General features: G+C 37.0%; 1 protein-coding gene across 32 annotated transcripts in view; it reads right to left on the reverse strand.

Moving 5' to 3' along the window:
- Nucleotides 1-16,681, reverse strand: part of ITGB3BP (integrin subunit beta 3 binding protein) — a 106,857-nt gene that overhangs the window by 48,081 nt on the left and 42,095 nt on the right. For 18 of the 32 annotated variants that reach the window (XR_015160182.1, XR_015160180.1, XR_015160176.1 and 15 more), the window contains exon 3: nucleotides 11,427-11,562. Coding sequence is in view for 9 of the 32 variants with exons in the window: in XM_086390342.1 (XP_086246468.1) it covers nucleotides 11,427-11,562 (136 nt within the window). In the remaining 23 variants the exon portion in view is untranslated. Of the gene's footprint in view, nucleotides 1-9,644; nucleotides 9,752-11,426; nucleotides 11,563-16,681 lie in introns of those variants that run through there. The other 14 variants (XR_015160192.1, XR_015160190.1, XR_015160191.1 and 11 more) reach the window with 2 other exon arrangements.

The raw sequence follows: 16,681 nt of genomic DNA on the forward strand, positions 1-16,681 counted from the left end.
CTTTATACAGGATGCTTTCATCAAATATTTTAATAAAAATTATTAAAGTTTCCAGTTTATATTATTTAACTCCTATTTTTTTGTCTCACAGTTAACAACAAGGAATTGTTGATACTAATATCTAGAAAATAGTGAGCTCCTCATGATAGCACAGTAAATCAAATATAATTTTAGGGATAAAAGTACCTGACTGCTTAAATGCTAAATGATTTAGTAAACTCTTGGAAATACCTTTAATGCCTTTGAAGATATTTCAAATACTGCATGGTGTCATTTATAAGTGGAATTTAAAAGATAATAAATGAATGTATATACAAAACTGAAACAGACTCACAGATAAAACAAACTTGTGGTTACCAAAGGGGAAAGCGAAAAGGGGAGGGACAAATTAGTGGTTTAGGATGTATACACACAGATAATTACATCTAAGACAGTGAGATACACTGTATAGCACAGGGAATGATACCTATTATCTTCTAATAAATTGCAATGGAATATAATCTGCAAAAATACTGAATCACTATGCTGTAAATCACAATATTGTAAATCAACTTTTAAACTTCAATTTAAAAGTGCATATTGACTTAGTCCTCATACTTGAGGACACATTAGCATAGTTAGAGATTCTGTGTTTTACATATACTGGCCTTTTACTGAATGAATAAAGAAGCAAATGAATGAATAATCCAAACTCATTACTACTAATGAAAATCAGTGAAGAAAATTCATTTTTTATAATACAAACATTGGCACCTTCTCTCACTACACATTTTAATATAGCTCCATTTGCTCAACAACTGGCAGTTACTACTTTTCTAAAAAATTGGTACAATGCACCATGAAAAACAAGCTCATGCTCTCCAAAAGAAATATAATGTCACTTATTAATTTAAAATCTACTAACAAAATTTTTATAAAAGGCAAAAGTCAAATTTGAATATTTGATTTAACCCAATATACCCAAATATTCTTATATTAACACACAATCTACATAAATTATTATATATATTATTTTTTCCAAACTAAGATTTTAATATCTGGTGTGTATTCTTATAGCACATTTCAATTCAGATCAGTCCCACTCCACATGTTCAACATGTACATGTACTGGATGGCATAGTTCTAGATAATACTGCAGGAGGATCCAATACTTCCAGATGAAATCAAATACGCATATAACATGAAGGCAACTTCTTTAAAATTTAAGTGTGATTTATTAACACATTAAAAAATATATTGTCTGGAACAGACTATCCATTGCTGGTTTACATTTTTTTCTTCATTTAATTTGTACTCCATTACTCTCATTTGCTTCTATTTCTAGAGGAAATTTACAATTTCATTGACTGAGGTGGTTCAGAAACTAACAATAATTTCCCTCATTGTTACTTTGGAACTTATGCCTTCTCTCAAAAAAATAAGTCATAACTAAATTTTTATCTCATAATAGTCTTTAATGCCCAAAACAGAAAAACTTGCAGGTCTAGAAATTTTGCTAAAGTCCTAGTTACCTCTTGTTATTAACTTTTCATTATTTGATTTATTGGTATCCTTAAATTCCAAATAGAATAAGTCAAATATGTTAAGAGTTTATTTAATAAAAGATGAATGGGGAAAAGAGTAACAATATTTTACTTATGATTTTGGAGAACGTTGGGGAAGTAAGTTCATTAAAATCTGTCTCTCAAAAAAAGTGTTTTTAATAGAAAAACCACAAATGAAAAATACATTATATACTTTTATTTCATAAAACAGTATTAATCGTTGCCTAAAGATTAATACTAACTTCCTGAATTTTGAATTAAGCTACTTCCATTCAATAAAGTTCCACCATATTACTTTGTTCTTTTAACCTGTAATTAATTATTTTTCACATTTTTAGAACAAGCAGTCAGTAGTGCTAGGTGAGAAACAGCAAAAGACTGCTTTATTTGAATTTTCACCAGGTGTTTTAGGCCTTTCTAAACATTCAGATATTATAAGGGGATTAGTCTGATATCACAAACTATAAAACATAACTAATAGCATTAATTTCAATCTTCTCATGGAAGGACTTATGTTTTGTTTTTCTTTTATATATATATAATTTTATTTATGTTTGGCTGTACTGGGTCTTTGTTGCTGTGCAGGCTTTTCTCTAGCTGCAGTTATTGGGGCTACTCTAGTTGCGTGAGGGCTTCTCATTGTGGTGGCTTCCCCTGCTGCGAAGCACGGGTTCTAGGGCACACAGGCTTCAGTAGTTACGGGTCGAGGGCTCAGTAGTTGCAGTTCCTGAACTCCAGAGTACAGGTGCAAAAGTTGATGAAATTATTTGCAGAGCAGCAGTGGAAACACAGACATAGAGAACAGCCTTATGGACAAGGGACGGGGGTGAGGGTGGAGAGGATGGGATGTATGGAGACAGTTACATGGAAACTTAACAGTACTATACGTAAAATAGATAGCCAATAGGAATTTGCTGTTATGACTCAGGGAACTCAAGCCAGGGCTCTGTAACAACTTAGAGGGGTAGGATGGGGAAGGAGATGAGAGGGAGGTTCAAGAGGAAAGGGACATATATATATCTGTGGCTGCTTCATGTTGATGTTTGGCAGAAACCAATAAGAGTCTGCAAAGCAATTATCTTTCAATTAATAAATAAATTAAAAAAAAAAGTTGTGGCGCAGGTTTAGTTGTTCTGAGGCATGTGAGATTTTCCCAGATCAGAGATTAAACCCAGGTATCCTGCACTGGTAGGCAGATTACTTACCATTGAGCCATCAGAGAAGCACCCAGGATTTATGCTTTTAAACAATAGACATTTCAATTGTTAAATAGGAGGAATTTTAATGTCTCAAAGAATAACATTTGGATCAGTTATCAAAGAGTACTGAGTGGACTCTATCACAACAAGAGTTTTTCACTTATTTAATAATCACTTTTCCTTATTTCATTCCATGTTATTAGCAATTAACATACACTAAAGTACTGTGGATTCTACGTACTCTTCCTTGCTACACTATATATGATTAATAATTGTGTACTTGCTGCTGCTGCTGCTAAGTCGCTTCAGTTGTATCCAACTCTGTGTGACCCCACAGACGGCAGCCCACCAGGCTCCCCTGTCCCTGGGATTCACCAGGCAAGAACACTGGAGTGGGTTGCCATTTCCTTCTCCAATAATTGTGTACTTGATTCCCTTTAAATGTAGTTTCACAAAACACTGGTGATAAATGTAATATTACTGAATCGGGACTGCTTTAAAAATTGTATTTGGACTTTCTGGTAAGGCTCCCAGAAGCCCTTTCTTGAACTAATGAGGATATCTTTCAATAGATAATAATGATAATAATGTTTAGAAGTATAATCAACAATGGTGATGATGAAGTGCCTTTAGGGCCAGGCACTGTTTTAAATGTTACATTATATTAACTAGTTAATTTGCACACCTCTGAGATAGTCATTCTTACTCCCATTTTGTAGATGAGACAACAAATGCACAGAATGGCCATAAAACTTATCTGAAGCTCCAATGCTAGTAAGTGGTACAGTCAGGATCTAAATCCAGCCATTTAGCTACAAAGATTATTCTATTAGCCAAGATGCTATGATTATTTACTAACAAATTAATTTAAAGTTCAAGCAGGTTTAGGCCAGTATCATGCTGCTTCTTGATGAATATACTTTACACTTGGCACATCTCAGGGATCTTTTGGTCCCAAACCAGGAATTAAGAATTGAGGAAAACTTTGACCCAGAGAGGTTTAAAATTACTTGCCTGAGATGTCACATACTAAAATTTTTTTTCTAAAAGAGTTATTGCAGATCAAGTTGGAGTCTGTAGGCTAAGAGGTGAATGAGATCCTATTATTCTTTTAATCGAACAATTTCTATGTAATATTTTTCTATTTATATTTTTCCTATTTTCTTCTACTTTTTATGGTTTGTTCTATTGTTCTTTTTCTATCTTTCTGAGTTGAATGTTCAGCTTTTTAGTTTTCAGTCATCTTTTTAAAATATATGCACTGATAAATGTGAACCCACTATGAATGCTTTCATTATCATGCCATGTTTAGGTATAAATTTTTTCCTCTAAGTGCTGACATGTTTTTATTATCACTCAATTCTAAATATTTTATACTTTATAACAAAAAAGATACTCAAATAGCCAGTCTTGAGAAAGAACAAAACTAGAGTTTCATACTCTGATTCCAATATAAGACCTGAAACCATAAAACTTCTAGAAGAAAGCATAGGCAGTAAGATCTTTGACATCGGACTTGGTAATATTTTTTTTTTGATATTATCTTCTCAGGCAAGGGAAACAAAAGCAAAAATAAATACATGGAAACATATTAAACTAAAAAAGTTTTGCATAGTAAAGGAAACTACTGTCTACTGAATGGAAAAGATATTTCAAAATGATATGTCTAGTAAGGAGTTAATATCCCAAATATACAAAGAACGTAAACAATTTAACATCAAAAAACCAAACAACCTGATTATAAAATGGGCAGGGGGTCTCAACAGACATTTTTCCAATGAAGATATACAGATAGCCAGCAGGCATATGAAAAGATGCTCAAATGACTAATAATCAGGGAAATACAAACCAAACCTCATATGTGGTCAGAATGGCTATTATCAAAAAGAGAAGAATCAACAAATGTTGACAAAGATATGGAGAAAAGAGAATCATTATGCACTACTAGTGGGAATATAAATTAGTGCAGCCACTATGGAATACTACTAGAGGCACAGAGTAGTGGGAAGGAGGAATGAGATGAAGGCAGTCAAAAGGTACAACCCTTAGTCATAAGACAAATAAGTACTAGGTATGTAACATACAACATGATGAATATAATTAATACTGTGGTATGTTATATATGAAAGCTGTTAAGAGAGAAAGCTAACAGCTCCCATCACAGGGAAAAATTTTTTCCTTTTATTTATATCTATGTGAAACGAGTAAGCTCTGGGAGATGGTGAAGCACAGGGAAGCCTACATGCTGCAGCCCATGGGGTAGCAAACAGTAGGACATAACTGGGAGACTAAAGAACAACAGCAGAAAGTGAAATGGGTGATGGATGTTCACTAAACTTACTGTGATAATCATTTCATGATGTATGTAAGTCAAATCATTATGTTGAACAGCTTAAACAATATGTCAATTATTAGTTCAATAAAACTGGAAGAAAAAGTATGGTTTGAATGACAATAAAAACAAACACATAAACTATCTCCATCATTCCTAACTTTTTAAATCTATTTTATCAGTTTCTGAAAAAATAGCCTACTATGATTAAGGACTTGTGAATTTCTCCTTATAATACTGTCCTATTTTGTCACATCTTGCTTGAGTTTTTATTTTTCATGCACATAGGTTCAGGATTCCTTTCCTGGTACTGAATCTTTTATTCTTTCATTACGGGAAAAAAGTTCTATTATTTGCAATAAAGCCCTTTTGTCATAATAACTATTTTGGTCTATATTAATATTAATATTCTTATACCAACTCTTAGTTTTTTAAGAAGCTAGAATTTACTGTTCTACCCCTTTATAATAAATCATATGATGTCTTTGATAATAATATTCATAAAAATAGCTAAAATATGTATTTCCTTATTGCAAAATTCAGACTTAAATTGAAGAGAGTAAGAAAAACCACTAGACGATTCAGGTATGACCTAAATCAAATCCCTTACGATTATATAGTGTAAGTGATAAACAGATTCAAGGGATTAGATATGATAGACAAAGTGCCTGAAGAATTATGGACAGAGGTTCGTGACACTGTACAGGAGGCAGGGATTAAGACCATCCCCAAGAAAAAGAAATGTAAAAAGGCAAAATGGTTGTCTGACAAGGCCTTAGAAATAGCTGAGAAAAGAAGAGAAGCTAAGGGCAAAGGAGAAAAGGAAAGATATACCCATTGAATGCTGATTTCCAAAGAATAGCAAGGAAAGATAAGAAAGCCTTCCTCAGTGATCAGTGCAAAGAAATAGAGGAAAACAAAAGAATGGGAAAGACTACAGATCTCTTCAGGAAAATTAGAGATACCAAGGGAACATTTCATGCAAACATGGGCGCAATAAAAAATGAAAATGGTATGGACCTAACAGAAGCAGAAGATATTAAGAAGAGGTGGACAGAATACACAGAAGAACTATCTTCTTCTGTGTAGTCATGATACAGATCTTGAAAAAGATCTTCATGACCCAGATAATCACGATGGCATGATCATTCACTGGGATCCAGACATCCTGGGATATGAAGTCAAATGGGCCTTAGGAAGCATCATTACTAACAAAGCTAGTGGAGGTAATGGAATTCCAGTTGAGCTATTTCAAATCCTAAAAGATGATGCTGTAAAAGTGTTGCATTCAGTATGCCAACAAATTTGGAAAACTCAGCAGTGGCCAGAGGACTGGAAAAGATCAGTTTTCATTCCAATCCCAAAGAAAGGCAATGCCAAAGAATGTTCAAACTACCGCACAATTGCACTCATCTTACATTCTAGCAAAGTAATGTTCAAAATTCTACAAGCCACACTTCAACAATATGTGAACCAAGAGCTTCCAGATGTTCAAGATGGATTTAGAAAAGGCAGAGGAACAAGAGATCAAATTGCCAACATCTGTTGGATCATTGAAAAAGCAAGAGAGTTCCAGAAAAACATCTACTTCTGCTTTATTGACTACACCAAAGCCTTTGACTATGTGGATCACAATAAACTGGAAAATTCTTCAGGAGATGGGAATACCAGACCACCTTTCCTGCCTCCTGAGAAAGCTGTATGCAGGTCAAGAAGCAACAGTTAGAACCAGACATGGAAAAATGGACTGGTTCCAAATCAGGAGAGAAGCATGTCAAGGCCGTATATGGTCACCCTATTTATTTAACTTATATACAGAGTACATCATGTGAAATGCCAGGCTTGATAAAGCACAAGCTGGAATCAAGATTGCCAGGAGAAATATCAATAACCTCAGAAATGCAGATGATACCACCCTTATGGCAGAAAGCAAACAGGAACTAATGAGCCTCTTGATGAAAGTCAAAGAGGAGTGAAAAAGTTGGCTTAAAACTCAACATTCAGAAAACTAAGATCATGGCATCTGGACCCATCACTTCATGGCAAATAGATGGGGAAACAATGGAAACAGTGAGAGACTTTATTTGGGGGGCTCAAAAATCACTGTAGATGGTGACGGTAGCCATGAAATTAAAAGATGCTTGCTCCTTGGAAGAAAAGCTATGATCAACCTAGATAGCATGTTAAAAAGCAGAGACATTACTTTGCCAACAAAGGTCCATCTAGACAAAGGTCCATCTAGTCAAAGCTATGGTTTTTCCAGTGGTCATGTATGCATGTGAGAGTTGTACTATAAAGAAAGCTGAGCACCAAAGAATTGATGCTTTTGACCTGTGGTGGTGGTGAAGATTCTTGAGAGTCCCTTGGACTGAAATGAGGTCCAATCAGTCCATCCTAAAGGAGATCAGTCCTGAATATTGATTGGAAGGACTGATGGTGAAGCTGAAACTCCAATATTTGGCCACCTGATGCAAAGAACTAACCCTGGAAAAGACCCTGATGCTGGGAAAGAATCAAGTGGGTTGGAGAAGGGGACGAGAGAGGATGAGATGGTTGGATGGCATCACCAACTCAATGGACATGAGTTTGAGTAAGCTCTGGGAGTTGGTGATGGACAGGGAAGCCTGGCATGCTGCAATCCATGGGTCACAAAGAGTTGGACACGACTGAGTGATTGAACTGAACTGAAAATATGTATTAAACACTTACTATATGCCAGTCACTGTTCTAAGTACTTTTTGTATGTTAATTCTTTTAATTCTTATAACAATCCTGAGGTAGATGTTATTTTCCCCATTTTAAAGGCAAGTAAACAAAAACACAATTAAAAGTTCAACTGACAGATATTCCATCTGCTCCCTGAAGATTACAAGGACCTTAAATTTGTAATTCCTTCCTGCTTCCACATATATCTTCCAAGCTCTTATGGTCTATTAGTACTTGTTTTTAACCCCCTCTTTTGCTTTATAGTCAGCAGAATTGGTAATCACATTTTTATAACTAGGTTTATAGATTTACCAACATGCTTGTTAATTTATTATTTTACCACTGCTCTTTGCATTCCATTCCTTTATTTGAGGCTCAGTTATGATGCTGGGAGGGATTGGGGGCAGGAGAAGGGGACGACAGAGGATGAGTTGGCTGGATGGCATCACTGACTCGATGGACGTGAGTCTGAGTGAACTCCGGGAGTTGGTGATGGACAGGGAGGCCTGGCGTGCTGTGATTCATGGGGTCGCAAAGAGTCAGACACGACTGAGCGACTGAACTGAACTGAACTGAACTGAACTATGAGCATGTACTCACAGAAGAATATTCTTTAATAATCTTTCAAGGAGTATTTGTGAATGGTTAATTCTCTCAGACTGAATGAAAATACCTTTACTTCATTCTTACTTCCTGAATGAAAACTTCAGATGTGATTTTCAGTTGGTATTATTCCATTTCCTGCCACAGACTATAGATACTGATGAGAAGTCTAATGTCGGCCTGTCGCTAAAATTTTGTCTTTGTTTTTGATGTTCTGCAGTTTTATCATGATATGATTAGGTGTGAGTTTGTTTAATTCATCTTGCTCAGACAAAGCATGTTATTCTAATCTGGAAATTTCCATCTTTCCTCAACTACGAAAACCTGATAGTTCATATATCTTAGACTACTGCCTCTGCTCCTTTTTCTCTTCTTTCTTGTGGAACTCCTATTTGACATATGTTGGAGTTTATTCTATCCATTACTTTCCTTTACTGCTTTATCATATACTCCATCTGTTTATCTGTCTATGCTGTTAACACTGCTACAATCTGGGGTGATTTCTACACATCTATTGTCTATTTTACAAGTACTCTCTTTGACTGTCAAATTTGGTGTTTATCCTTCCACCCCAACTATTAAAAAACAAGTGCATTCTTAGGAGTAAAGGAACACAAAATTTTACCATCTTTTCTCTCCTCTAAAAAGGATACTACTTTGGAAAAATTTGCCAAGTGGTAGGGACGGGGATAGGAGAAGGCAATGGCAGCCCACTCTAGCACTCTTGCCTAGAAAATTCCATGGCCGGAGGAGCCTGGTAGGCTGCAGTCCATGGGGTTGCTAAGAGTCGGACATGACTGAGGAACTTCACTTTCACTTTTCACTTTCGTGCATTGGAGAAGGAAATGGCAACCCACTCCAATGTTCTTGCCTGGAGAATCCCAGGGATGGGGGAGCCTGGTGGGCTGCCGTTTATGGGGTTGCACAGAGTCGGACACGACTGAAGCGACTTAGCAGCAGCAGCAGGGATGGGGATGACCCCTCCTAAGGGGCAGGGCAGTATAATGACACACACACAACCATACATAAATGTAATCAATATACACAATGACAAATGAGAGAGAGGGAGAGTGTGTGTGTAGGCATATCTTCACTGTATAAACTGGAAGCAGTCACTCCATTTGAGGGCTATGTAGAATTTAAGTAGAGGGAAGACTTATATCTAGATTTTTTTCCTTTTATAATTGTAAATAAATTTAATATTGCCACCTGTTCACATAGTATGTAATTCCACTGAACATAGAAAGCACATATAAATACCTGGAGGAAGAATATTCCAGGTTGAAAGAAGTGCAAGTGCAGTTCTTGTGGAGGCAACAGGCTCAGCATGATTGACAAATAGCCAGAAAATAAGGGTGGCTGAAGTACTGTAAACATGGGAAGGGCAGGAGAATAAATGAGACAGATGAGCACCTAAAATGTCTTTGAAAATGTGCTTTAAGCAGAAGTGCTTATTTAAATTGTACCTTGTGTTTTGTACAATACTTAAAAAGTAACGCTGTTAACAGAAGTTATCATTTCATTTAGAACTTGTAAGACAAGCTTTTCTATTTTTAAAATACAATAAGATGACATATTAGGAAAATCAATATAATGATTACAAATGACATAATCTGCTACAAGATCCTAGGCAGAATTCTATTTTGAGGCTTGTGTGAGAACTATATATCAAAGAATACATAAAACACATACGTACAGTTTAATGAATAATTATAGGGTGAACCAGCATAGCCATCATATAGAAACAGAATATTACCAGCACTCTAGGAACTCCTGCTATATGACTTTTCAAAAAAGAGCTTACCAAGTACTATAACCGGTGATAATTATCCACTTAAATGTCAACTGAGATCATGTGACCAATCTTTTTATGGGCAAAAGAAATGTTCCCTTAAGTCCATATTTAATTTCAATATGGAAATTAAGTACGTATCCACTTAAAATCTATTCACATTTCAGTATAGAGATGTTCCATATCTAAGGCACTAATTTTTCATTTTAAACAAAAGGTGTATCAAGTGAATTAAAGAAAAAACAACAACCCAGAACTATAGAGCTTGAAGAAGACATCTACATCTTCATGTATTTTTGTGAAAGCAAACTTAACAGTGATAGCTTTAAGATTAAGAAGCACCTGATTAAAGTCATTCAAAAGTTAAGATCTCATTATAGGTTTCATTACAACAAATTAGGTAAAATGAGGAGAATTCTTTGTTTCTCTGTAGCTTCCAGTATATACTTAGCACTCAAATGTTTTACAATAAATATGCATCAGGCTAATCACAGTATATCTAAAATATATTCTTTTCAATTTAAGCCTACTTAATATTTCATATTATAGAAACTTGACAGGTCACTGATTCACGACTTTTTTACAATATTAAAAATTAAGCCTATGAAATCTAGATTCCTGCATCTTTTAAATGAATATTTTAGCAATAAACTACCAGAGGATAAGAAATATATGTGGTCAAAATTAAACTAACAATAATTTAAAATAAAGAATTTCATATTAAAATTAGATTATTCTCTAACAGTAATTATACAAACCTTTTGCAAGTGCACTTAAAATAGTAACAGAAGAGAATGAAATACAATAAATAAAACAAGCTATAAAGACACAGGAAATGTGGATAAAACTCAATGGACAACATGAATAAAAATAACATTTAGAAGTATTAAAATGTAGTGCATTACCTGAATTATGTGCCCTTTAATTTATGCACATGATAGATAGCTTGTTAACTTGTTAAGGGGCTAAACTATTATAATTGATAGTGGCTGAAGGCAGTCACGCCATAATTTCTATTTAATGGATGGGAAAGTAAGGTAACAAAGTCTGCAGCAGCATTTTAATGTAACTGCCTAGAGTTTACATTTATGTCCAAAGTATTACCTATATTCTAGTCTTTTCTATGTTGAATTCTTTAAAAAAGACAAAAATCAGCTGCTGCAGGATTCACATATTATTAAATCAAAATTCCAATTTAACCAACACCTAGAAAAAATCTCACAATAAGCAGAAAAGAATGTTCAACTAACCATTTGATGGTCCATTTCTGTTTTCTTGTTCTTTTGAGCTTGTGGGAGAAGCAACTGGGCTCATCTGACAGGTTCCAGTTGTTGGAGAATAGTCTGCAGCGCTTTTCTTCCTTGTGATTTTAGGAGAACCAAATGACTAGAAATAAATATTAATTTGGGACAAATATATAATGTTTAGTTACAGACCTTTGGAAATACATTTGAAAAACTTACAAAATTCAAACAAATACTCTTTTCTTTGCTCTTTCTTTTTGGATTTAAATATACACCATCACTATCTTCAAAGTGAACACTGTTATTTCAAGGTATGCACATTTTTCAGGTCTCCATACTAATTAGGGTATCTCAATCTGATGTTTATGAAGTTTTAACACTGAAGGATTGCTACCTTCTGAGATGGTATTTTCAAGCAAGTAGAGACAACCAACTCTCCCAGTTACATCAGACATTTGCTGTCAGCACAAGCATGGCGGCTGGGATGGCACACGAGTGCGGTTGAGAGGAGCTACCCCACGTCCAAGGTCAGGGGCAGCGGCCGAGAGGAGTTACCCCACATCCAAGGTAAGGAGCGGCAGCTGAGCTTTGCTGGAGCAGCCGTGAAGAGATACCCCATATCCAAGGTACGAAAAAGCCAAGTAAGACGGTAGGCGCTGAGAGAGGGCATCAGAGGGCAGACAGACTGAAACCACAATCACAGAAAACTAGCCAATCTGATCACATGGACCACAGCCTTGTCTAACTCAATGAAACTAAGCCATGCCCTAAGGGGCCACCCAAGACAGGCGGGTCATGGTGGACAGATCTGACAGAATGTGGTCTACTGGAGAAGGGAATGGCAAACCACTTCAGTATTCGTGCCTCGAGAACCCCATGAACAGTATGAAAAGGCAAAAAGATAGGACATTGAAAGAGGAACTCTCCAGGTCAGTAGGTGCCCAATATGCTACTGGAGATCAGTGGAGAAATAACTCCAGAAAGAATGAAGGGATGGAGCGAAAGCAAAATACCCAGTTGTGGATGGGACTGGTGATAGAAGCAAGGTCCGATGCTGTAAAGAGCAATATTGCATAGGAACCTGGAATGCTAGGTCCATGAGTCAAGGCAAATTGGAAGTGGTCAAACAGATGGCAAGAGTGAACATCGACATTCTAGGAACCAGCAAACTAAGAAGGACTGGAATGGGTGAATTTAACTCAGATGACCATTATATCTACTACTGTGGGCAGGAATCCTTTAGAAAAAATGGAGCAGCCATCACAGTCAACAAGAGTCCGAAATGCAGTACTTGGATGCAGTCTTAACAACAGAATGATCTCTTGTTTGTTTCCAAGGCAAACCATTCAATATCACGGTAATCCAAGTCTATGCCCTGACCAGTAATGCTGAAGAAGCTGAAGTTAAACGGTTCTATGAAGACCTACAAGACCTGCTAGAACTAACACCCAAAAAAGATGTCCTTTTTTGGACAGATAAGAAAGATCTGTCCTCAGCAATCAATGCAAAGAAATAGAGGAAAACAATAGAATGGGAAAGACTAGAGACCTCTTCAAGAAAATTAGAGATACCAAGGGAACATTTCATGCAAACATGGGCAAAATAAAGGACAGAAATGGTATGGACCTAACAGAAGCAGAAGATATGAAGAAGAGGTGGCAAGAATACACAGAAGAACTGTACAAAAAAGATCTTCATGACCCAGATAATCACAAAGGTGTCATTACTCACACACACCTAGAGCAGGACATCCTGGAATGTGAAATCAGGTGTGCCATGGGAAGAATCACTACAAACAAAGCTAGTGGAGGTGATGGAATTCCAGTTGAACTATTTCAAATTCTAAAACATGATGCTGTGAAAGTGCTGCACTCAATATGCCAGCAAATGTGGAAAACTTAGCAGTAGCCACAGGACTGGAAAAGGTCAGTTTTCATTCCAATCCCAAAGAAAAGTAATGCCAAAGAATGCTTAAACTACTGCACAATTGCACTTATCTCACACACTAGTAAAGTAATGCTCAAAATTCTCCAAGTCAGGCTTCAGCAATATATCAACCATGAACTTCCAGATGTTCAAGCTGGTTTTAGAAAAGGCAGAGGAACAAGATATCAAATAGCCAACATCTGCTGGATCATTGAAAAAGCAGAAGAGTTCCAGAAAAACATCTATTTCTACTTTATTGACTATGCCAAAGCCTTTGACTGTGTGGATCACAATAAACTGTAGAAAATTCTGAAAGAGATGGGAATATCAGACCACCTGACCTGCCTCTTGAGAAACCTGTATACAGGTCAGGAAGCAACAGTTAGAACTGGACATGGAACAACAGACTGGTTCCACAGGAAAAGGAGTATGTCAAGGCTGTATATTGCCACCCTGCTTATTTAACTTATATGCAGAGTACATCATGAGAAACACTGGGCTGGAAGAAGCACAAGCTGGAATCAAGATTGCCAGGAGAAGTATCAATAACCTCAGATATGCAGATGACACCACCCTTATGGCAGAAAGTGAAGAAGAACAAAAGAGCCTCTTGATGAAAGTGAAAGAGGAGAGTGAAAAAGTTGGCTTAAAGCTCAACATTCAGAAAACGAAGATCATGGCATCCGGTCCCATCACTTCATGGGAAATAGATGGGGAAACAGTGGAAACAGTGTCAGACTTTATTTTTGGGGGCTCCAAAATCACTGTAGATGGTGATTGCAGCCATGAAATTAAAAGACACTTGCTCTTTGGAAGGAAAGTTTTGACCAATCTAGACAGCATATTCAAAAGCAGAGACATTACTTTGCCAACAAAGGTCTGTCTAGTCAAGGCTATGGTTTCTCCAGTGGTCATTTATGCATGCGAGAGTTGGACTGTGAAGAATGCTGAGCGCTGAAGAATTGATGCTTTTGACCTGTGGTGTTGGAGAAGACTCTTCAGAGTCCCTTGGACTGCAAGGAGATCCAACCAGTCCACCCTAAAGGAGATTAGTCCTGAGTGTTCATTGGAGGGACTGATGTTGAAGGTGAAACTCCAATACTTTGGCCACCTAATGCGGAGAGCTGACTCATTTGACAAGACCCCGATGCTCGGAAAGATTGAGGGCAGGAGGAGAAGGGGATGACAGAGGATGTGATGCTTGGATGGCATCCCCGACACAATGGACATGAGTTGGGTGGACTCTGAGAGTTGGTGACGGACAAGGAGGCCTGGCGTGCTGTGGTTCATGGTGTTGCAAAGAGTCGGACACAACTGAGCGACTGAACTGAGCTGAACTTGAAGGATAATTACAGGGCTAGGCAAGAGAAATGCTCAGCAGTTCTCTCAGTAAGACCCACAGGGAAATCCTAGGAAGAGTTAGTGGTGTCCTACAGCTTCACAAAGTTGCTCTGACACATGTCCTAATGATGACCAAAATAATGTTCAGTATTTCAATTTCAATGCAATTGAGTATTGCATATAAGGCCTTTGAGAATTTTACCTATTCTAAATAAATCCTCTCTACAGCTTCCTGCTCTGTTTACATAGACCTCATGTATACCTCTTACTGGAGTTAGTGAATTCTAATAATTCTTCACATTTCTGTATACTCCACTAAAATTTACGTTTCTGAAAATAAATTGTTATTTCATCTTTGTAGTCTAGAACTAAAAAATGTATGATGAACAGATGATTCAAAAGGAACAGTCCAAGCCAGGACATGGAAGCAACCTAGATGTCCATCAGCAGATGAATGGATAAGAAAGCTATGGTACATATACACAATGGAGTATTACTCAGCCATTAAAAAGAAAACATTTGAGTCAGTTCTAATGAGGTGGATGAAACTGGAACCTATTATACAGAGTGAAGTAAGCCAGAAGGAAAAACACCAATACAGTATACTAACGCATATATATGGAATTTAGAAAGATGGTAACAATAACCCGGTGTACGAGACAGCAAAAGAGACACTGATGTATAGATCAGTCTTCTGGACTCTGTGGGAGAGGGAGAGGGTGGGAAGATTTGGGAGAATGGCATTGAAACATGTAAAATATCATGTAAGAAACGAGTTGCCAGTCCAGGTTTGATGCATGATACTGGATGCTTGGGGCTAGTGCACTGGGATGACCCAGAGGGATGGTATGGGGAGGGAGGAGAGAGGAGGGTTCAGGGTGGGGAACACATGTATACCTGTGGCGGATTCATTTTGATATTTGGCAAAACTAATATAATTATGTAAAGTTTAAAAATAAAATAAAATTAAAAAAACAAAAAAAACACAAGGAACAGTCCAATAAACTTAGCCATGTGATTCCACTCAAAATATATTCATTTGTTCATTCATCCATTATTAAATGACACCTATAGTCCCAGTCACTTAGGCTATTCACATTTCAGTTCAGTTCAGTTCAGTCACTCAGTTGTATCCAACTCTTCAAAAGCCCACGGACTGTAGCATGCCAGGCTTTCCTGTCTATCACTAACTCCTGGAGCTTACTCAAACTCATGTCCAAGTTAGTGATGCCATCCAACCAACTCATCCTGTGTCGTCTCCTTCTCCTGCCTTCAATCTTTCCCAGAATCAGGGTCTTTTCTAAAGAGTCAGTTCTTTGTCAGGTGGACAAAGTATTGGAGTTTCAGCTTCAGCATCAGTCCTTCCAATGAACATTCAGGACTGATTTCCATTAGGATGGACTGGTTGGATCTCCCTGCACTCCAAGGGACTCTCAAGAGTCTTCTCCAACACCACAGTTCAAAAGCATCAATTCTTTGGCGCTCAGCGTTCTTTATGGTCCCAACTCTCAAATCCATACAGGACTACTGGAAAAACCTTAGCTTTGACCAGATGGATCTTTGTTGGCAAAGTAATGTCTCTGCTTTTTAATATGTTGTCTAGGGTGATCATGGCTTTCTTTCTAAGGAGCAAGCATCTTTTTATTTCATGGCTGCAGTCATTATCTGCAGTCATTTTGGAGCTCCCAAAATAAAGTCTCTCACTGTTTCCATTGTTTCCCCATCTATTTGCCATGAAGTGATTGGACCAGATGCCATGATCTTAGTTTTGTGAATGTTGAGTTTTAAGCCATCTTTTTCATTTGGGCCTCGGCTTATCTTTCACTGTTTGGGACCTCACTCATAATCCACTTTCTCCAAATACTCATCATCACACTATTAATTGTTTCCTGTTCTGAATTCCCTTTAAACTTGTTTTCTATAATACTTACCCACCACCCAGCATCTGGCTAACTAATGTACATACAGGAATGAAACAAATTGCTCTGGCCTCA

This window comes from Bos grunniens, chromosome 3 (genome assembly GCF_055505025.1).
Source record: "Bos grunniens cultivar Pamir isolate PY7600 chromosome 3, Bosgru_T2T1.0, whole genome shotgun sequence".
NCBI lineage: Eukaryota > Metazoa > Chordata > Mammalia > Artiodactyla > Bovidae > Bos > Bos grunniens.